The following is a 23,689-nucleotide window of genomic DNA, read 5'->3' as shown; positions in this document are numbered from 1 at the left end:
AGTGAAGGAGCAGCTTTTATACAAATTGTATCCCAAAATATCCACACCAATCTTCAGGCAGTCTGACTATCCTGTGGGTAATCAGGGGTGGAAATGTCCCTTATGCTGTGTGAGAGGATCCAGCTGAGAGAGCTGTTTACTCGGTGCTTTGTGCTGAACTGTTTGAATGGAGCTGTGTATTGGATATTGAGTGTTTACTGGAAACATTTCCCTCTGATTTCCAGGCTGAATTTTGTTGATGGTTCATTCCTGAATATGAATCATAGAATCCATAGAGTGTGGAGAGCGGCCATTCGGCCCATCGATTCAGTACTGACCCTCCGAAGAGCATTCCACCAGACCCAGCATCCCTGTAAACCCACATGAACTCTGGCTAATCCTCCTAAACTACACGTCCCTAGAAACTACAGGCAATTTAGTATGGGCAATCCACCTAATCTGTATATCTGTGAGCCGGTGAAATGAATAGTGTCTGAGGGTTCTTACTGATTTCCTGTTGAGTTCTGTGTGTGTGTGTTGGAAGCTGGGTATTATCCTGTCGACTGTCAATTGTTAATTCAATGCTAACCCTGGGGCAAGATCCTGAACTCCCCTTCTGGGCCTAACAATGCCTCCAGCCCAGGACCACCTGGAGAAATGTAATTAAGGATTGAAAGCAAATTAGTTTTACCTATATCCTGTTAATTTTGATTCGGAAAAGACTTGAGGAGTCAGCCCTTTTTGCAATGAAGAGAGATTTGGACGAAATCATGTTTCTTTTTCATGTTTTACAGAAGGATTGAACTGTACTGCACCAGAGAATACAGGGAGGATAGACACTGCAGATAGATGCTGACCATCACCCAGGGAACAACTGTGGGAAGACATCCAGTCCCTTCACAATATTGCTCAACACAGAGAAGGTTGGGCAGTGAAACTATCATCTGGAAATCGGTCAGGTCAGGGGAGCTCTGACGTATCATCAGATCTGAAACTGGTCAGTGGTGTGGAGCCTTCTATCAGAACCAACCTTTCTGAAGGTTCGGCGATCAATCAGGGTGAGGCTGGGAAGAAGTGTGAGTGGCTCCAAGTGTGATGAGAGCTTCAATCATTCATCGAGCCTCATGAACCGCTGACTCGTTCTTGCAGGTGAGAAGTGGTTTTTTGAGTGTGAGGAGAGTTCCTAGCCTGGTAGTATCTCTTTACACATAAGGTGCATCTGTTTGACTATTAACATAGAAAAGACTGTTAACTACATGGAAGAGAAACATTTCAAGTGTGACATGTGTGACCGAGCTTTTGCAAGGTCCTCGATGCTTGTGAATCACCGACGCAGTCACACTGGGGAGAAGCCATTCAAATGCGAGGAGTGTAACAAGGGCTATGCACGATTATCGGGTCTGGTGATTCATCGGCGAGTTCATACTGGGAAAAAACCATTCACCTGTGTGGTGTGTGAGAAATCATTCTTACAGTCCTCAACCCTCCTCATGCACCAACGCATTCACACAGGAGAGAAACCATTCACATGCAAGATTTGCAATAAATCATTCTCACAGTCCTCAACACTTGTTGTACACCAACGCATTCACACTGGGGAGAAACCATTCACATGCGAGGTGTGTGACAAATCATTCTCATCATCATCAGAACTCCGTGTACACCAACGCATTCACACAGGAGAGAAACCATTCAGTTGTGAGTTGTGTGATAAATCATTCTTTAGGTCATCAGAACTCCGTGTCCATCAACGCATTCACACCGGGGAGAAACCATTCACCTGCGAAGTATGTGACAAATCATTCTCATCATCATCGCACCTTCGTGTCCATCAACGTATTCACACAGGGGAGAAACCATTCACCTGTAAAGTGTGTGACAAATCATTCTCATCATCATCAAACCTTCATGTGCACCAACGTATCCACACAGGGGAGAAACCATTCAAGTGTGAGATGTGTGACAAATCATTCTCTCAGTCAGGAGACCTCTGCACACATCATCTCATTCACACAGGGGAGAAACTGTTTAAATGTGAGATGTGTGAGAAATCATTCTCCAATTCATCGAGACTCCTGCGCCATCAGATGATTCACACGGGAGAAAAGCCTTTCAGGTGTGAGATGTGTGGCAAATTATTTTCACAGTTAGGAGACCTCCACAGTCACCAACGCATTCACACAGGGGAGAAACCATACACGTGTGATGTGTGCATTAAATCATTCTCGCATTCATCAACCCTCCGCAGACACCAACGTATTCACTCAGTGGATAAACCGTTTGCTTGTGAGGTTTGTGATAAATCATTCTCAAAGTCATTGAGACTTCTGCTTCATCAGAGGACCCACAAAGGGAAGAAACTATTTCCATGTGAAGTGTGTCATAAATTATTCGCAAATTCATCGAATCTCCGCAGACACAAAAGCATCCACACAGGAGAGAAACCATTCACATGTGAGATATGTGACAAATCGTTCTCAAAGTCATGGAACCTCCTGCTCCATCAGAGGATCCACACAGGGGAGTAACCTTTCAACTGTGAGGTTTAACATTTTGTGCTGATTTCACTGATTTCATCTGGAACACTATCGGATTGACACAGGAGAGAAATTTTTCAGGTGTGATGTTTGTGACTATTTTTGTTTAGTCAGCATATCTCCTCGTCCATCAATGCTTTCACTAGGGAGACACCCTATCAGAGTCAGTTCACACAGTTGTTGGATCTCTTGGAACATCAGCAAACATACCAGAGCAACCGTGCCTGTGCCAGGATTGTTTCATATCCTTTTCTTCTCACTACAGACTAACATCTGCAACCGGCTTTGTAGCTGGGTCACCTGCACTGAGGACTGTCTGTGTTATTTACCATCCAGTGCTCAGACAGAAGAGCTGACATTCCAAAGCACTGTCTGTCTCAGCAGGGTCTGTCTCTAACCTCTCCCACCATCAGGCCAATCGTTTCAAGTAGGTCAATCTCACCTTTTGACCAGATCACCAAACATCAGCAAAAGAAGACACAAGCAGAGGGTCAGTTCAGCTATAATGTTTGTAATGAGCTCACTGTGCAGGATGTTCAGTGGGACTGGGACACAGAACAAGAAGCAGCTTTCACTCCCATCAAACAACTAGTGATGACATCACCAGTGCTGAGGGATTATGATGTAACAATGGAGTGACCCTGCAGTGTGATGTCAGTGAAACAGGACTTGGAGTAACCCCCAGGCAGTGAGGACAACCCGCTGTGTTTGTATCCAGAGCGCAAGCACAAATTGAACAACACTACACAGATTGAGAAAGAGAGCCTGCCTACTGATTTTGCTTGTGAGCTTTTTAACCAATAGTTGTTTGGAAGAGGGAAAGTGTTGGTGGAATCTGACCACATGCCAATTCAAAGCATCTTTCGAAAACCATTACTGAGTTCTCCAAAGCATTTGCAGAGTATGTTACTGTTATGACCAGAGTGCACCTACCTCTCTTTTTAGTCCCGCTACTCCACAGGCACAACATAAAGGTAACTGTTTTACCCTGTTCCCAATATGGCCAATCTTATGCTGAGTCAATATTAGACTTAGAATAAAAAGATACACCAACCTATTTGCTTTAATCGGAACAACGTTATTGACTTATTATGAAAGAACTTATTCATTGAAGATGTAGTAGTGGTTAACACACAGTTTGCAATCTGAAAATATAAATATTACCCCACCATCACCACACACACACACATACACATATATATCAGGTAAAGAAGAAAATAATGATTCTTTTGTAGAAATTTATATTGGAGAAAAGCACTCTTGGTGAATACAGGTTATTTCTTGAAGGAAAAAGAAACAAGGTGTGGAATGTGCAGCTAGCTATCAACCTGGTGTTCTGGCATCCATAGACAGGTCATTATCTCTGGATCTTGGCAGATGCACCTTGCCTAAGAAACACAGCATTGGTACGTTTGTAATACCAAACTGCACCAAAACAGTTTGGCATTTCAGTTTTTAAATGTTTCCACAAAAGCAAAAGGGTTGTGAATTATATATATTGGTGATTCCCTGTAGCAAATGTGGACGTATCTTCAAAATATAATCTTAAGGTTTCTTTGTCCCTGTGGATGATCTATTTTAGTGTCAATGAACTTTTCAGAAAAGTATCCATTGACTTCTCTACGTCTGGCTCATCTTCTTGTAACAGGACTGCATCTAGTCCCAAGTCACAGCATCAATTACTACCTTCAAGGGTTTAATGAAATTACGGGCCGCAACAATGGTCCATTTATTAAAATGACTTTCAACTCCTTGAAAGCTGTTTGATAATCATCTAAACAAAAACAGAAATTTCTGGAAAAGTTCAGCAGGTCTGGCAGCATCTGTGGAGAGAAATCAGAGTTAAAGTTTCAGGTTGAGTGACCCTTCCTCAGAACTTGTTGTTTCTGATTTAGAGCATCTGCAATTCTTTCAGTTTTGACAATCTCCTGACCTCGTTACTCTAATTTTCTTTCGTAAATCTGTCAGTGGAGCATAAACTTAAGATTGAAACCACCTATCCCTGAAAATCTTCCTAATTTCAGCTTTAGTTTTAGGGCCAGGGAACTCAACCAAAGTCTGTACTTCTGTTGTTCTCGGCAGCAGTTGTCCTTGCCCTATTGTAGGTTCTAAATGCTTTACCTGCACATTTGCAGACTTTGGCATCAAACCAGTTGATTATAATTTTCTAAAAGAACTTTTGATTGTTCCAAGTGGTTCTTCCATTATTCCTCACATACCAGTACATACACAGTGAGGAACACTGGCTATCACTTGGTGCATGAGTCTCTGGAGAGTGGCTCGGTTATCCTTTAACCCGAATCACATCACTCAGCACTGGAAAAGACTGTCCAATGTGACAAAGTTTGAAATCTCTTTTAGTTATGGTATCCCTTTAACAAATCTATTTTAGTAAGAAATCTAGTACTGTAGTCCCTAATGATACAGCTTTCTGACCAAGGAATTGAGTAGGCGTCTGGCTTTGTTACTGCATTAACCATTCTGTAGTATGCAAAATCTAGATTGAGCCATCAATCTTAAGCACTAACATGACTGGGGAATTCCAGCTAGGTTCACTTCAGTGGTTTTCCAACATGGATTGGATTTCTCCTTTCATGTGGGCCTTGCTTTACTCAACCTAAATGATAAGAATGTTATTTTATTCTGATGAGTCACCAAATTTGAAATGTTAGTTCAGATTTCTCCCCATAGATGCTGTCAGACCTGCAGAGTTTCACCAGCAATTCCTGTTTTTGTTTCACATCTTCAGCATTTGCAGTTCTTTATTTCAGGTCACTTTGTTGGTCTGCCTATGAATATGAGGGCATGATGTCTATCCTCTCTAACAGTTCAGTATTAACTAACCAGATAGTAACTTCAACATATTGATGTGACACACCCTATTCTTCTGGTGATCTAGGGTGTCAGTTCAAAAAATTGCTTTAGCAATCCTTTTGACTACCACAGAGGGATCTCTGAACAACACTTTAATTGGACAATGCTTGATAGCTGTTGGGGAAGCTCCTATATTTAATCATTAAGGAGGCTGTCGCCGAACACTTGGATAATTGTAAAGAGTCAGCATGGTTTTGTGGAAGAGAAATCATGTTTAACCAACTTATTGATGTTTTCTGGAGGAGTAATGTACTTTGGACAAGGGGAAGTCTGTTGAAGTACTATACTTGGATTTCCTGATGGCAATTGATAAGGTGCTACAGGAAGTTGGGACAATTCTGGATGTCTCGATGTCTAATGTTTTGCTTAAATGTAAGTTTTATATTAAAGTAAACTTTATAAAGTTTCTAATTGTATGGACTTTAGATTTTCATCACACAAGGCAATGTATTAGACTAATAATGTGACCACTTCATTCTTTTACATCGCTGTTTCAGTTTGTTGAGGCTGGCGCTTTGTGGTATGCTGTATTAGCTTTAGTTTTTAAATAGTTTTGAAGTGACAAACAACTTTTTACATTGTGCCTTTTGCGTTTTTTTTAAAGACTACTATAAACTCTTTCCAAGCATTCAAACACAGCAGAAACCAACTTGAATGAACAGATGGCTGTAAGAGAAACTGAACGGTTAGTCATAAGTGACCGACTTAGTGGAAGCTCCGACAACTAGGTGAGAATTGAGACATGAGCTTGGACATTGAATCCTGACTACAAATGGTTGCCTTTTATTAAACCGAAACACATAGAACATTTCAATCAATCCTCTAAACAAATAGTCATAAAGTAACAATAAACAGACCAGAGTGAAGAGGTGACATTAGTGAATGTCCATCATCCTTAACAGCCAATTAGAGATTGATCATGCATCTCATAAACCAATTAGCAATAAACCCTACCTAGCCGAGGTCATTCCGAATAATGATATAATTGATCTTGTTGAAGGATGTGACTTAGAAAGAGTTAAGAGTTTTGGTGATGAAAGTACACGTCAAGTTTGAAAATGAAGTTATTCTGCTATCCATGTGGAACAGAAGACCCTCAATGTGTTGTGTACAGAGACCAAGGACCGAATAACAACCTGTTCCCTAAACTGAACTGGGAAATAAGAGTTACAGTGTGCCTCTAAAATCAATGCCCTGCCTTAATAGGTATTGTTTATAATCTAAGTAAAGGTCACTGAGTTCTTGCACCAGACTGTTTCCTGTTGCTTAATAGTTAAAGTGTCAAATGAACCAAGTGATATTGGAATTTGAGTGTAGATTTTGACCCAGAGATCTTACACCAGCTTTCCACAATCTTCAAACTCAAGTCTTCAAAATTGATTAAAAATGAAGCCAATATACAAATGGGGACAAATTTTTTTGTTGCTTTGACCATCTTAGGAGCAATGCTACATAAAACCAAGAACTCTCTTTTCTTGATCACAATCCAATTCACTCCAAATTAATTGCCATTTTGACTGGACCTCTCATAACTGAGATATCTCACATCTCTCCAAAGGCAATGGGGGTTGCAGTTGTTGTAATGTAGCAAACACAACTACACACAACCAGCTCCCACAAAGATCACATGGACAATGACCAGATAATTGGTGTTCTGTTGTGTTGTCTGGGACAACTCCATTGCCCTTGCAAAAATTACAAAGGATCTTTTAAGTCCACTTGAGAACATGTTGGTCCTTGGGTTCTAGTTTAGCCAATACCTCCACTGCATCTGAGTAACACACAATAACACACCCTCAAACACATGTTCTAGTTTCACATGTACATCAGGTGTCTACTTGTTAGGGTGGGGAAAAGATTAATGTTGATGAGACTTATGTAGTTCTGGTGCAAAATTATGACTCTTTATTGAAATATTTATACTTGGTACAGTTACTTGATTAGATTGCTCAGGAATCCGTCCAGACTTGTGCTCCAGAACTACTCACACTGTGTTATCCCACAATGCTTTAATTGTCAGGAATTCAGACATCACACCCATATTTGGGGAAGGAGAGGGAGCTGATGGTCAGCTGATTAGGGACAAGGTCTCTGAGGCAGCCCACAGAGAGAGGCAGGATGTTGAAGAATTGTTTCAACTACTGGCTACATGTGGGGATGGATCACAGTATACCCAAGAAAAAGAGAATGGCCACAATCGTTCTAGTATACTGCACGCTGAAAAAGAAAGTCCAGTCTGGGACAGCCCAGGTTAGGAACAAGAAAAGATTAATGGAATGGGACATCTCAGTAGAGGTAAATGGATCAGGAAATCCTGAGGATGGTGAATGGACCAGAGGTGAACGGAATGGCTTGTCCGAGGACAAGAGTCAGACAAGGTAAATGTGAAGCCTCAGAAACTGGAACTGAGCAGCTGAAGCTCCACATAAGGTGGCCATTCGACAGGGCAGGACAGATATTAGGTCATGGGGCATCTACGCAGACAATAAGACATCTTTGCCTCCAAACATTCAATTATCTCAGTGAATCTCTCCAACCACCCAGTCACTGTCCTCTCACATTCCCTCCCGTGCCCCTCTCCACCATGCGTTTGCAGATCCCATCCTCACACCATCATCTCTGTCCCAGATGCTGTGGATCTTGCTCTTCCGATCTGTTGTCAAGCACATCCCCCACTGATGCTGCCAGTATGAAACTCTCTGAGGATGAAGAATGTTATTCCCACACTAGAAATCTCTGCCAAACATGTACCGGGGAACTGAGACAGCAGCTGCAATAAGTGAGGTTTTATTCAGATGGGACAATGACAATGTAAATCCCCACCTGATCTGCTGCTCAAAGTCACCTCCATTTCCCTGGTCACTTTCCCAAGTTTCAGGAAACTCAAGTTGCTCCAGAAATATTTGGATTGACTGTGAGAGACGTCAATCAGAGAGCCCACCCACTCTGCACATTGTCTCCTCTTCCTCTTCCAGAGCTGGTTCACTTCCTATAGGGACTGAAAACCAAGTGAAGAAATGGTGAGTGAAGGAGCAGCTTTTATACAAATTGTATCCGATAATATCCACACCAATCTTCAGGCAGTCTGACTATTCAGTGGGAAGTCAGGGGTGGAAATGTCCCTTATGCTGTGTGAGAAGATCGAGCTGAGAGAGCTGTTTATTCGGTGCTTTGTGCTGAACTGTGTGACTGGAGCTGTGTGTTGGATATTGAGTGTGTTTATTGGAAGCATTTCGGTCTGATTTCCAGGCTGAGTTTTGCTGTTGCCTCATTTCCGAACGTGAGAAGGTGAGATGTGATTATCTGGAAGGTGCAGAGGGTCTGAGGATTCTTACTGAATTCCTGTTGTTGTGTTCTGTGTGTTGCGAGCTGCTTTTTATCCTGTGAACTGTCATTTACACAGTTCTTCTGAGGAAATGTACACTTTTGGAGAGATCATACGCAGGAGAGAGCTACCACCTTGGAAGGGTAAAAATGAGGGTGTGCTGCCTCGTTTAGTGGGCTGTACAGATGAATAAGTATCAGACATTTGGTGTCTCCAGTATGTCCCATCATTCATTTAGATCATGGTACCTTTGTGATCAAACTCCATATTCCTGGCTTTCCTCCATGTCCCATCAAAACTTTAGTGAACAGAAAGCTGTCAGTCTCAGATTGAAAGTCGTTAATTGATGTTCCATTGAAGATGGTTTGTGGATGTGAATTTCAATTTCCTTCTACCCTTTGTGTCTCATACAATTTCCTGATTTCACTCCTGAAGGTTTTTGCTGCAAGTTTGCAATGATGCCACTGTTCCCCAACCAATGAAAGTAGTTTATCTCTTTCTTCCCCATTATACCTTAAAAACTTTAATTATATCAGCTTCTGAAGTGTTGAGAAATATAATTTCTGTTAATCTTTTCTCGTAATTTTGTCTTGCTGACAAGGGAGCATTCCAGCAAATCCATACAGCAGTCCCTCCAAAAACAATATATCTTATTCTGACACTATGTCAGGATTGTCTCAATCATGATGATTTTCCTCATTATTAAACTTTGTAGTGATCATTTACGATCGTTTACTTGGCCACTTTAAAGGGCAGTTCAGAGTCAGCCATGTTGTGTGGGACTGGAGTCACATGTGGACCACATCAGGCAGTTGTAGGAGGTTCCCTTTACTGAGGATAATATTTCAGGTTAAGAACAAGATTTTCATGTTTCTCTTATGATTTTGTTCCACAGATTCCAAACTGTATTAAATTTGCCTTCACAACATGGAGCCGTTAAGGTGAAGTGCAGAGACATCTTAAGGGGAAGGTTGTGTTACGACAGAATGAGCAAATGTGCAACAATAATTGTTTCCTTCAGTTCCAAAAGTAGTCAAAATATGTATAAATGTACACAAATCCCAATGAGACCATTAAAACCCAATTTTCTAGACTGAATAGCATTCAGGGTAGTCCAAGTTGGAGGATGGGGAAAAATATCGATGTAAGAACCCCTCCTTTTGTGAGGTATTTTCTGTGTTGGAGCTGATTTTATTGAATTCGAGGAACAGTAATTACTATTTTATATGCTGTAGCATTGTTTTGGAACTTTGGGAGGAAAAAAGATTAAAAGGAGGAGGAAGGAAGAGGAAGCAGATACCATGTGGGAAGTGAAACAAATGGAGAAGTAAACCTGCACAGCTGTCTTTCCCAGCAGTGAACCTGCATAGCTGTTTCACCCAGCAGTGAACTTGTACAGCTCACTGCTTCAGCTGTTTGTATTCAAGTATCTCTGGACATGAAGTTTGTCAAGAAAAATAAACAAACAGTGAAATTCACAGCTGGTGACATCTTGCAAAATGTCCAGATTACAGAGGAGGAAGTGCTGGATGTCTTGAAACGATTAAAGGTGGATAAATCCCCAGGACCTGATCAAGTGTACCTGAGAACTCTGTCGGAAGCTAGAGAAGTGATTGCTGGGCCTCTTGCTGAGATATTTGTATCATCGATACTCACAGGTAAAGTGCCGGAAAACTGGAGGTTGGCAAAAGTAGTGCCACTGTTTAAGAAGGGTGGTAAGAACAAGCCAGGGAACTATAGACCAGTGAGCCTGACCTTGGTGGTGGGCAAGTTGTTGGAGGGAATCCTGAGGGACAGGATGTACAAGTATTTAGAAAGACAAGGACTGATTCGGGATAGTCAACATGGCTTTGTGCGTGGGAAATCATGTCTCACAAACTTGATTGAGTTTTTTGACGAAGTAACAAAGAAGATTGATGAGGGCAGAGCAGTAGATGTGATCTATATGGACTTCAGTAAGGTGTTCGACAAGGTTCCCCAAGGGAGACTGATTAGCAAGGTTAGATCTCATGGAATACAGGGAGAACTAGCCATTTGCAGCAGAGAGCGGCGGGAGCAGGGTGGAAGTGAAGTCGGAGCGCAGAGCTGGTTGGGAAGGTAAGTGATTGTTATTTGAGTGGAGAAGGAACCCGAGACACTACATGTGTAGTGTCTCCCACCCTCCCTCCTCCTCTAACCTAAAAAATAAAGGACTCAGTCGGCTGAACAGGTAAGCTACTTCGTGTTCTTGTTTTGGAGACTAAGTGTAGAGTTGTGGCAGCGCAGGCAGTTGTTCCTCCTGCAGGATGTTTGAGGTAGGGGTGACCACCGAGCTCCTGCCGACTTCATCTGCAGGAAGTACGGCCAGCTCAAGCTCCTCACAGACCGCGTTAGGGAACTGGAGCTGGAGTTGGATGAACTGAGGATAATTCGAGGGGCTGATAGATAGAAGCTACAGGGACACAGTTACGCCAGAGAACAGAGGTAGCTGGGTAACAGTTAGAGGTGGGAAGGGGAGAAAGCAGGCAGTGGAGGGATCCCATGTGGTCGTTCCCCTCAACAATAAGTATACCGCTTTGGATAATGTTGGGGGGACGGCCTAGCAGGGGGAAGCTGCAGTGACCGCGTCTCTGGCACGAGGTCCGGCTCTGAGGCTCAGAAGGGAAAGGGGGAGAGGAGGAGAGTGCTAGTTATAGGAGACTCTATAGTTAGAGGGACAGACAGGCGGTTCTGTGGACATGGGCGAGGCTCTCGGATAGTTTGTTGCCTCCCGGGTGCCAGGGTCCGAGACGTCTCGGACCGTGTCTTCAGAATCCTTAAGGGGGAGGATGTGCAGCCAGAAGTCGTGGTGCACATTGGCACCAACGACATAGGTAGGAAGAGGGGTGGGGAGGTCATTCAGGAGCTCAGGGAGTTAGGCTGGAAGCTAAAAGCTAGGACGGACAGAGTTGTCATCTCTGGGTTGTTGCCGGTGCCACGTGACAGTGAGGCAAGGAGTAGGGAGAGAGTGCAGTTGAACAAGGATCAGTGCTGGGCCCTCTACTTTTTGGATGCAAGCATAAGAGGTACAGTTAGTAAGTTTGAAGGTGACACCAAAATTGGAGGTGTAGTGGACAGCGAAGAGGGTTACCTCAGATTACAACAGGATCTGGACCAGATGGGCCAATGGGCTGAGAAGTGGCAGATGGAGTTTAATTCAGATAAATGTGAGGTGCTGCATTTTGGGAAAGCAAATCTTAGCAGGACTTATACACTTAATGGTCAGGTCCTAGGGAGTGTTGCTGAACAAAGAGACCTTGGAGTGCAGTTTCATAGCTCCTTGAAAGTGGAGTCGCAGGTAGATAGGATAGTGAAGAAGGCGTTTGGTATGCTTTCCTTTATTGGTCAGAGTATTGAGGACAGGAATTGGGAGGTCATGTTGTGGCATGTACAGGACATTGGTTAGGCCACTGTTGGAATATTGTGTGCCATTCTGGTCTCCTTCCTATCGGAAAGATGTTGTGAAACTTGAAAGGGTTCAGAAAAGATTTACAAGGATGTTGCCAGGGTTGGAGGATCTGAGCTACAGGGAGAGGCTGAACAGGCTGGGGCTGTTTTCCCTGGAGCGTCGGAGGCTGAGGGGCGACCTTATAGAGTTTTAAAAAATTATGAGGGGCATGGATAGGATAAATTGGCAAAGTATTTTCCCTGGGGTCAGGGAGTCCAGAACTAGAGGGCATAGGTTTAGGGTGAGAGGGGAAAGATATAAAAGAGACCGAAGGGGCAACTTTTTCACGCAGAGGGTGGTACGTGTATGGAATGAGCTGCCAGAGGATGTGGTGGAGGCTGGTACAATTGCAACATTTAAGAGGCATTTGGATGGGTATATGAATAGGAAGGGTTTGGAGGGATATGGGCTGGGTGCTGGCAGGTGGGACTAGATTGGGTTGGGATATCTGGTCGGCATGGACGGGTTGGACCGAAGGGTCTGTTTCCATGCTGTATATCTCTATGACTCTATAAACCTGTGTGGGGGAACTCACAGTAGGGGAGCAGCTAAATGGCTAGTTTTAAAGTATAAACTTTCAGTTTATTTTGTAAATCAACAAGTGAGGAGAGTGGGTTCTTTTTTGATTGTGTTTTTATTGAGATCTGTTTCTTGATTAAAGTTTAAAAATATAAAACATAGCTATTAAGTTAACATCGAGTAGTGTTTTTAGAGTAGTAACACTGGGTTATTTTCTGGGTCTTTAGATTGTTAAGGTGCAAAGATGGCCTTTAGTAGAGTGACATGTTCTCCTGCCAGATGTTGGAGATTAGCGAGAATTTCTATGTTACTGATGATTATATCTGCAGGAAATGTGTTTGGTTGCAAATTCTATTGGATCACATGGATCGATTGGAGTGTCAGTTAGAGGCAGTGAAGAATTTACAGGGGCTGGGGGATGACAGTTGCAAGAAGAGAGAAACAAATGCATGTACATTAAGATAGATGGACTACCTCCAGGAATGGTAGGAGGGATAGGCAGGTAGCACGGGAGACACTTGTGGCTGTCCCCATCTCAAACAAATATGTTGTTTTGGAAAATGTAAGGGACAATGCACGCTTAAGGAAATGTAGCACTGACAGCCAGGTTCCTAGTACTGAGACTGGCTCTCCTGTAAGTAGAAGTATGTCAGATTCCAAGTGATCGATTGTGATAGGAGACTGCCCAGTCAGAAGTACAGAATGACAATGGTTGACAATGGATCAGGATATCTTGGAGCAAGTGTAGGATATTCTCAAAGGGGAAAGGGACTAGCAGGAGGTTGTACACATTGGAACTAATTTCATTGGAAGAGAGAAGGATGAAATTCTGATGCGAGAATATAGGAAGTTGGGATGGAATTTAAAAAGTAGGTCCTAGAGGGTAGTAATATCTGGATTACTCTCGGTGCCACGAGCTAATGAGGGCAGGAACAGGAGGATACAGCAGATGAATGCGTAGCTGAGGAGTTGGTGCAGGGGAGAAGGATGCACATTTTTAGATCATCAGAATCTTTTCTGGGGTAGAACTGACCTGTGTAAGAAGGATGGATTGCACCTGAATGGAAGGGGACTGATATGCTGGCGGGGAGATTTGCTAGAGCTGCTTGGGAGGATTTAAACAATGGGTGGGTGGGATCCAAGGAGAATGAGAAAAAGAGATCAGTCTGAGACTTGTGCAGTTAGGAAAGTGAGTCAGTCAAACAGTAGGGGCAGGCAGGAACAGAGAATGAGTTAGGACTGATGCATTAAACTGCATTTACTTCAATGCAAGAGGCCTAATAGGTAAGGCAGATGTACTCGGAGCATGGTTGATGACATGGAACTGGGAAATCAGTGATTAAGGAGATATGGCTCAGGGGTGGACAGGACTGGCAGCTTAATGTTACAGGATATAGATACTATAGGAAGGATAGAAAGGGGAGGCAAGAGAGGAGGGAGAATGGAATTTTTGATTGGGGATTACATTATGGCTGTACTTATGGAGGATATTCCTGGAATATGTCCACGAAAGTTATTTGGATAGAACTGAGAAATAAGAAAGGGATGATCACTTTATTGGGATTGTACCACAGAACCCCCCAATAGTGAGAGGGAAATTGAGAAGCAAACTTGTAAGGAGATTTCAGTTATATGTAAGAATAATCGGGTGGTCGTGGTAGGGGATTTTAACTTTCCAAACATGGACTGGGACTGCCATAGTGCTAAGGGCTTGGATGGAGAGAAATTTATTAAGTGTGTACAAGAAAAGTTTCCAATTCAGTATGTGGATGTGCCTACTAGAGTAGGTGCAAAACCTGACCTACTCTTGGGAAATAAGGCAGGGCAGGTGACTGAGGTGTCAGTGGGGAAGCAATTTGGGGCCAGTGATCATAATTCTATTAGTTTTAAAATAGTGATGGAAAAGGACAGAATGAATCTAAAAGTTAAAATTCTAAATTGGAGAAAGGCTGATTTTGATGCTATGAGGGAAGAACTTTCAAAAGTTGATTGGGGGCAGATATAAAGGGATGGCTGAAAAATTCGAGGAGAAAGTGAGGTCTGCAGACGCTGGAGATCAAAGCTGAAACTTTATTGCTGGAACAGCACAGCAGGTCAGGCAGCATCTAGGGAACAGAAGATTCGACGTTTCGGGCACATGCCCTTCTTCAGGAATGAGCAGAGATGGCTGAAAAATGTAAAGCCTTCAAAAATGAGATAATGAGACTCCAGAGATGGTATGTTCCTGTTAGGGTGAAGGGCAAGGCGAGTACGTGTACAGAATGCTGGATGACTAGAGAAATTGTGGTTTTGGTCAAGAAAAAGAAGAAATCATATTGTCAATTGAGACCAAGGAATTGAGTGAATCCTGAGAAGAGTAAAAGGCAGTGGGAGTATACTTAAGAGGGAAATCAGGAGAGCAAAAAAGGGACAAGAGATAGTATTGGTGAATAGGGTTAAGGAGAATCCAAAGGAATTTTATAAATACATTGAGGATGAAAGAGTAACAGAGGAGAGAATAGGACCCCTCAAAGATCAGCAAGGCAGCTTATAACTGGAGCTACAGGAGATGGGGGAGATACCAAACAAGTATTTTGCATCAATGTTTACTGTGGAGAAGGACATGGAAGATATAGGATGAGGCAAGATATAGGATGTGGGGAAATAAACAGCCACATCTTGAAAAATGTCCATATTACAGAGGAGGTGGTACTGGACGACTTAAAACGCATAAAAATGGATAAATCCCCAGGACCTGATCAGGTGTACCCTAGAACTCTGTGGGAATCAAAGGAAGTGATTACTGGGCCCCTTGCTGAGATTTTTATATTATCAATAGCCACAGGTGAGGTGCTGGAAGACTGGAGGGTGGCTAACGTGGTGCCACTATTTAAAACAGGTGGTAAGGAAAATGCAGGGAACTATAGACAGGTGAGCCTGACCTCAGTGGTGGGCAAGTTGCCTTCTAGTTCTGGACTCCCTGACCCCAGGGAAAAGACTTTGCCTATTTACCCTATCCATGCCCCTCATAATTTTGTAAACCTCTATAAGGTCACCTCTCAGCCTCCGACGCTCCAGGGAAAACAGCCCCAGCCTGTTCAGCCTCTCCCTGCAGCTCAAATCCTCCAACCCTGGCAACATTCTTGTAAATCTTTTCTGAATCCTTTCAAGTTTCACAATATCTTTCCAATAGGAAGGAGACCAGAATTGCATGCAATATTCCAACAGTGGTCTAACCAATGTCCTGTACGGCCGCAACATGACCTCCCAACTCCTGTCCTCAATACTCTGACAAATAAAAGAAAGCATACCAAACATCTTCTTCACTATTCTACCTACCTGTGACTCCACTTTCAAGGAGCTATGAACCTGCACTCCAAGGTCTCTTTGTTCAGCAACACTCCCTCAGACCTTACCATTAAGTGTATAAGTCCTGCTAAGATTAGCTTTCCCAAAATGTAGCACCTTGCATTTATCTGAATTAAAGTCCATCTGCCACTTCTCAGCCCATTGGCCCATCTCATAGAGTCATAGAAATGTACAGCACGGAAACAGACCCTTCGGTCCAACCCGTCCATGCCGACCAGATATCCCAACCAATCTAGTCCTACCTGCCAGCACCTGGCCCATAACCTTCCAAACCCTTCCTATTCATATATCCATCCAAATGCCTCTTAAATGTTACAATTGTACCAGCCTCCACCACTTACACTGGCAGCTCATTCCTGGTCAAGTTTCTGTTGTAATCTGAGGTAACCCTCTTCGCTTTCCACTACACCTCCAATTTTGGTGTTATCTGCAAACTTACTAACTGTACCTCTTATGCTCACATCCAAATCATTTATGTAAATGACAAAAAGTAGTGGACCCAGCACCGATCCTTGTGGCACTCCACTGGTCACAGGCCTCCAGTCTGAAAAACAACCCTCCACCACCACCCTCTGTCTTCTACCTTTGAGCCAGTTCTGTATCCAAATGGCTAGTTCTCCCTGTATTTCATGAGATCTAACCTTGCTAACCAGTCTCCCATGGGGAAACTTGTCAAACACCTTACTGAAGTCCATATAGATCACATCTACTGCTCTGCCCTCATAAATCTTCTTTGTTACTTCTTCAAAAAACTCAGTCAAGTTTGTGAGAAATGATTTCCCACGCACAAAGCCATGTTGACTATCCCTAATCAGTCCTTGCCTTTCCAAATATATGTACCTCAGGATTCCTTCCAACAACTTGCCTACCACCGACGTCAGGCTCACTGGTCTATAGTTCCCTGGCTTGTCCTTACTACCCTTCTTAAACAGTGACAGCACGTTAGCCTTCCGGCACCTCACCTGTGATTATCGATGATACAAATATCTCAGCAAGAGGCCCAGCAATCACTTCTCTAGCTTCCCACAGAGTTCTTGAGTACACCTGATCAGGTCCTGGGGATGTACCCACCTTTACGCATTTCAAGACATCCAGCACTTCCTCCTCTGTAATCTGAACATTTTGCCAGGTGCCTGTCCTTGAAAGTGGAGTATAGGAGTTGAGAAGTAATGTTGTGGTTGTACAGGACATTGGCTGGGCCACTTTTGAAATAATGCATGCAATTCTGGTCTCCCTGCTATATAAAGGATGTTGTGAAACTTGAACGGGTCCAGAAAAGACTTCCAAGGATGTTGCCAAGGTTGGAGAGTTTGAGCTGTAGAGAGAAGCTGAATAGGCTGGGGCTATTTTCCTTGGAGCACGAAGGCTGAAGGATGACCTTATAGAGGTTTATAAATTCATGAAGGGCATGGATAGGGTAAATAGGCAAGTCTTTTCCCTCAGATAGGGGAGTCCAGAACTAGAGGGCATAGGTTTAAGGTGAGAGGAAAAAGATCTAAAAGGGCCCTAACAGGCAAAGTTTTCACACAAAGGATGCTGCATGTGTGGAATGAGCTGCCAGAGGAAGTGGTGGAGGCTGGTACAAATACATTTAAAAGACATCTGGATGGGTATGTGAATAGGAAGGGTTAAGACAGATATGGGCTAAATGCTAGCAAATGGGAATAGATTAATTTACGATATCTGGTCCGCAAGGACAAGTTGGACCAAAGGGTCTGTTTCCATGCTGTACAGCTCTTTGACTTTATGACTGCTTCCAGAACTAAAGCAAACTACATTAAGTTCTTCATTAACAATAAAAATAACTCTGTTGATTGAAACACACTTAACTTTAACAAGAATAATGAAAAGAAAGGATATGCAAGTTAAACTATATTCCTTTATAACTCTGAATGCATTTATGCTCTTTAAAAGTGAAGATAGACAAAATTTCAGGCAATTTGACACATCTAATATGGGCGCAAAATTACTAGATAGTGACAGGGTGAACAAAACTCCTAACATCATTAACTCAGACCACAAGGTGAAAAATTGTTTTACACTTACAGTCCTTTTCTAAATTTTTGCAATGATAAGACCATAAGACATAGGGGTGGAAGTAAGGCCATTCGGCCCATCGAGTCCACTCCGCCATTCAATCATGGCTGATGGGCATTTCAACTCCACTTACCCGCATTCTCCCCGTAGCCCTTAATTCTTTGTGACATCAAGAATTTATCAATCTCTGCCTTGAAGACATATGGCGTCCCGGCCTCCACTGCACTCCGTGGCAATGAATTCCACAGGCCCACCACTCTCTGGCTGAAGAAATGTCTCCACATTTCTGTTCTAAATTTACCCCTCTAATTCTAAGGCTGTGTCCACGGGTCCTAGTCTCCTCGCCTAATGGAAACAATTTCCTAGCGTCCACCCTTTCCAAGCCATGTATTATCTTGTAAGTTTCTATTAGATCTCCCCTTAATCTTCTAGACTCCAATGAATACAATCCCAGGTTCCTCAGCCATTCCTCGTATGTTAGACCTACCATTCCAGGGATCATCCTTATGAATCTCTGCTGGACACGCTCCAGTGCCAGTATGTCCTTCCTAAGATGTGGGGACCAAAACTGGACACAGTACTCCAAATGGGGCCTAACCAGAGCTTTATAAAGTCTCTGTAGCACAACGGTGCTTTTATGTTCCAACCCTCTTGACATAAATGACAACATTGCATTTGCTTTCTTAATCTCTGACTCAATCTGCATGTTTACCTTTAGAGAATCCTCGACTAGCACTCCCAGATCCCTTTGTACTTTGGTTTTATGAATTTTCTCACCGTTTAGAAAGTAGTCCATGCTTGTATTCTTTTTTCCAAAGTGCAAGACCTCGCATTTGCTCACATTGAATTTCATCAGCCATTTCCTGGACCACTCTCCCAAACTGTCTAGATCCTTCTGCAGCCTCCCCACTTCCTCAGTACTACCTGCCTGTCCACCTAACTTCGTATCATCGGCAAACTTCGCTAGAATGCCCCCAGTCCCTTTATCCAGATCATTAATATATAACGTGAACAGCTGCGGCCCCAACACTGAACCCTGCGGGACACCGCTTGTCACCGGCTGCCATTCCGAAAAAGAACATTTTATCCCAACTCTCTGCCTTGTGTCAGACAGCCAATCCTCAATCCATAAAAATAGCTCACCTTGAACACCATAGGCCCACACCTTGCTCAGCAGCCTCCCGTGTGGCACCTTTTGGAAGTCTAGATAGACCACATCCACTGGGTTTCCCTGGTCTAACCTACTTGTCACCTCTTCAAAGAATGTTGTGTGTGTATACACTAATGATCATCTTTAATTTGACAGTTGATCAGGTGAACTGAGGTCTTCTCCTGTATGATTTCTATCTTTTAAAATTTCTGGGGTTTTCTATCTTTTTCTGCACAAGGAGAGGGAGAAGGATGCAGTCTATCTGCAAAATCTGGATTGTTTCACTCTCTGCTACCCTTGATGCCGACAGCTTTAACACTGCAGCTCAACTGATCAGAAAGCTGTTGCCAGGTGAATTTTCATAACTTGAAAGATTATTAGTGCCATTCAGTCTTGAATTTTCCTTTTTTTTAATTCCTAAAAGCTACATTGTACTAAGCTTAATAATACACACTATTATTCCAGGTTGTAAACAACTTTTTTAGTATTCCAGTTACAGCATTCCAATTTCCGTTTCTGCCATACCTGGTGACACATTTATTGTAATGTCTTTCAATGTCTTTTTTAAAGATTTTACCTGAAGGCTTTAGCTTTTCCCGTAAGCCTGAACTGTATTTGTCCAGTATTGTGGCTGAGAGTTGAATTTGGGTTGTGCGGTCTGAGAGTTTGCAGTGTATCTGATTTCCCAGTGTAGCTTCAATCAGCTACACTGAAGCAATATTTTCTTCAGCATTTGCTGACAAGTTTACTTTCTTCAAATAATTTTCAAAAATAAGGGGAAAAATTTCTTAATCGCCATTGAATTAAAACATCTCCTGAGTATTTTTTCATATTCAATACATACTCTAAGCGTAAACTAGTCTTCACCAGTATAACACAAGCTAATACTGAATTGAGAGCCAGTTTTATACCTGGCCCAACTATCATTTTCATTGCCCTCATGTTGCCTGAGAAGGTGGGGATCTGAGCAGAGGAAAAGGACGTAGTCTCATTGCCTGCTCCTGGTCAATATCCAGTGTCCCTGCTGGGAAGAGGATGTATGACAGTCAAGTGAGGAAATAGAAAGAACTTGTATCTGATTCCCCCACATAGGGGAATAGCAGACTGGCAATCACTGTGGAACAGTCTGTCACTGAGCAGTCAGCTCCTTCAGCAAAGGAGGAGAGGGAGTTGGAGAAAATCATGTTTCCTTTTCTTGTTTTCCAGAAGGATTGCATTGTACTACACCAGAGAATACAGAGAGGATAGACTCCGCAGATAGATGCTGACCATCACCTAAAGCACAACTGAGGGAAGACATCCAGTCCCTTTGCAGTGTTGCTCAACACAGAACAGGTTGGGCAGTGAAACCATCATCTGGAAATCGGTCAGGACAGGGGAGTTTTGACATATCATCAGTTCTGAAACTGGTTAGTGGTGTGGAACCTTCAATTAAAACCAACAATTTAAAGATTTGGGTGTGAGTGATTGATGAGAGTGAGGGTGGGAGGTGAGTGTGAGGGACTCCACAAGGTTACAAGATATCGAACACATAGAGTGGATTTGTTGTAGACCTGCTAAGGAAAGGACAGATTCATGGAAGAAAAACGCTTCAGGTGTGAGGTTTGTGATAAAGCTTTTGTGAAGTCTACTCACCTGTTGATACACCAGAGGATCCACACAGGGGAGAAACCATTCAGGTGTCAGGTCTGTCAGACAGCTTTCACTCAATCTTCACACCTCTTGACCCACCAGAGGTTTCACACAGGAGAAAAACCATTCACATGTCAGGTTTGTGATAAATCATTCTCGCAATCATCAAGCCTTCTTGAACACCAACGTATTCACACAGGCGAGAGGCCATTCAAATGCAAAATTTGTGAGAAATCATTCTCAGTGTCATCTGCTCTCCACAGTCATCAACGAACTCACACAGGGGAAAAGCCGTTTGTGTGCAAGATTTGTGGTAAATCATTCTCGCGGTCAACAGGTCTCTGTGAACACAAACGCACTCACACAGGAGAGAAACCATTCAAGTGTGAGGTGTGTAACAAATTATTTTCAAGGTCAGGGAATCTCCGTGTACACCGACGCATCCACACTGGGGAGAAACTGTTCAAGTGCAATATGTGTGACAAATTATTCCCTGATTCATCAAGACTTCTGCTCCATCAGAGGATTCACACAGGAGAAAAACCATTCGTATGTAAGATGTGTGACAAGTCATTCTCAACATCATCAAAACTCTGTGCACACCATCGTATTCACACTGGGGAGAAACCATTCACATGTGAGGTATGTGACAAATCATTTTCGGAATCATCAAACCTCCATAAACATCAACGTCTTCACACAAGAAATACAAGCAAGGGAAGCAGATGTATGTCACCGATATGCTGTTGAGAGCTGCCCTCTCTCTGAAGGAAGTTTATGCTGGTCAAGAATGAAACAAAGACATTGAATTGGACAGAAGGCGTCTGGATCAGAGGATCAAATCAAATTATACAATGACATGCAACTCTTCAAATGCAACAAGTGGTTGTGATGAACGGATGGCCAGAGACAATCTGTTGCCCTAAGAGAGAACTGGACAGAGACAAAGATATACAATAGGAGGGGGATTATTATTCCTGTTGTAGTGGAAAATCAAACCCAGCTAGGATCTCAGTACAGTACAACAGTGTTTACACAGAGGGAGGACTCTCTTATGAGTGGCCAAGCGGATTCCAATTATTCAACAAACAGCACTTACTTTATGTTCAGAAACCGCAATAAGCAATGTGTTCTTTTACATGTACGTGTTTACGCTGAAATATCACACAGCTACTGTCTACCACTTTAATGGTAAAAGTTGCTTTTGACACCTATTGATAAAGGTCTTGCTTTGCTTATTAGCACTAGTTGTAGTTTGTTGTCTAGATTACAATGTTCAGACTAACCCAATTCCTGGAGCCCTCAGCATTTATCAATGTAAGTCCAGCTCCCTTATGCTTTATGTTTCCCCATGCTCGATATCTCAATAATCCCAAAAGAGATGAGAAACAAGATATTGAAGTGTTATCAAGTCAATGAGTCTAATCTGATAAAAGTAAGAAAAGTGCTGTACTGACTATACTGACTAAACATCAGCAATGAATTTAAGGACCACATCAGTCAATGCTATGTAGTATGTCTTACCGGTCTCGTGGAAATGAAGTGTCACTATTCTCAGATCATCATAAAATCTCAAGATTTTTGTAAGTATGCAGGATTCTCAAATCTACCTATCTTTTAGACCCAGGTTTCACAGAAAGCACAGACCAGGTTTCTGTACTTAACAAAAATTACGATTATTAGAAATAAATCCTTTCACTAGAGATAAACAATTATGAACCATCAATATAAAACTGCAACCCATACGTATAATTCCCCTCTACACACTCATACAAATGGACGCACAAAATATGGGTGTTTTGGGCAGGCAATTCAGTGATCCTTGGCCACAGCTTTTGCTCAGATAATCCTTTCACTGATCAGAACACTGCTTCTTGATCTTCCTTCTCCAGGTACTTTCACTTGTTTACAGGAGGCACTGGGTGACTGGTTCACACTTATAAAGGTCTCTGATGTATTAATTACAAGTCACAGCTTACAGCAACTGGTGAAGTTCAGGCTTGAGCAGAAACAACTTTCCTTCCAGATGTCCAATTGCTTCTGCCTAAACATTCTCTCCCAAAAGCTGTTCACCTATCTTACAGCCAATCATATTGTTGTTGATAGGCTGGAGGCTTTTGTCATTGGTAACTAATCATTAGTCCACAGACCAATCAGCTATTGGTTGCTGGCCAAAGCTCTGTTCGTACATAGCTTAACTCATAGCTTTCCCTGCTGCTTGAACCAATAGCTGTGTAAACAGCACTTACAATGAGTTTCAGGTTATTTGCTTTTATAAAATGCAACAAGTGCATTAGATTCAACAAACCAAGATTTTTAAAACAGTTACTTTCCCAGGTAAGGATCCCATTATCATTGCTCACGTAGTTACCGCTGACATTGTCAGTATGAGAGGCTCACTGCCTAATAAAGAAGCAGAACACAAAAGGTCATAATCTGTACTTTAATATCTGAGCCACGTGTATATTGGCAGATGGCACATCATAATAGAGAGATGAATACTCAAAGACCGATTTAGGAAAAGTGGATTCTGCTTTGTGTGGCACCGGCAGCACTACTGGAGAAAGTGGGATCGGTACTGATAGGGTGGTCTCCACCTGTACCATGCTGGGGCCAGTATTCCTATTGCCAAAGAGTATGGTGCTGGAAAAGCACAGCCGGTCAGGCAGCATCGAGGAGCAGGGGAATTGACATTTCGAGCATAAACTCTTCATCAGGAATGCCTTTCATTGCTTTGAACATTCAGTATATGGGGGTTGGGACTTCATGTTGAGGTTGAAAGGAATTTTTGAGGTCGCTTTTGGAGTATTGTGTATAGTTCT

The 23,689-nt window shown here is 42.7% G+C and overlaps 3 protein-coding genes across 3 annotated transcripts in view; 2 read left to right on the top strand and 1 right to left on the bottom strand.

The window, feature by feature from the left end:
• LOC122541201 (uncharacterized) overlaps positions 1–23,689 on the bottom strand; it is a 104,637-nt gene that overhangs the window by 25,578 nt on the left and 55,370 nt on the right. The gene's annotated exons all lie outside the window — the stretch shown is intronic.
• LOC148141011 (uncharacterized) lies at positions 782–5,947 on the top strand. The gene has a single exon (XM_087978737.1). The coding sequence runs from the start codon at positions 1,236–1,238 to the stop codon at positions 2,505–2,507; it is 1,272 nt and encodes a 423-aa protein (XP_087834863.1). The 5' UTR covers positions 782–1,235; the 3' UTR covers positions 2,508–5,947.
• LOC122541648 (uncharacterized) lies at positions 8,485–23,334 on the top strand. The gene is made up of 3 exons (XM_087978776.1): positions 8,485–8,678; positions 9,611–10,373; positions 20,442–23,334. Exon 3 carries the CDS (start codon positions 20,811–20,813, stop codon positions 21,615–21,617), a length of 807 nt encoding a protein of 268 aa, XP_087834902.1. The 5' UTR covers positions 8,485–8,678; positions 9,611–10,373; positions 20,442–20,810; the 3' UTR covers positions 21,618–23,334.

The sequence above is a fragment of the Chiloscyllium plagiosum genome, unplaced genomic scaffold, assembly GCF_037043375.1.
Source record: "Chiloscyllium plagiosum isolate Xiang-an unplaced genomic scaffold, Cpla_swu_hap1 HiC_scaffold_35, whole genome shotgun sequence".
Classification (NCBI taxonomy): Eukaryota; Metazoa; Chordata; class Chondrichthyes; order Orectolobiformes; family Hemiscylliidae; genus Chiloscyllium; species Chiloscyllium plagiosum.
The sequence above is the reverse complement of the archived record's forward strand: the minus strand, read 5'-3'. Positions and strand labels throughout refer to the sequence as shown.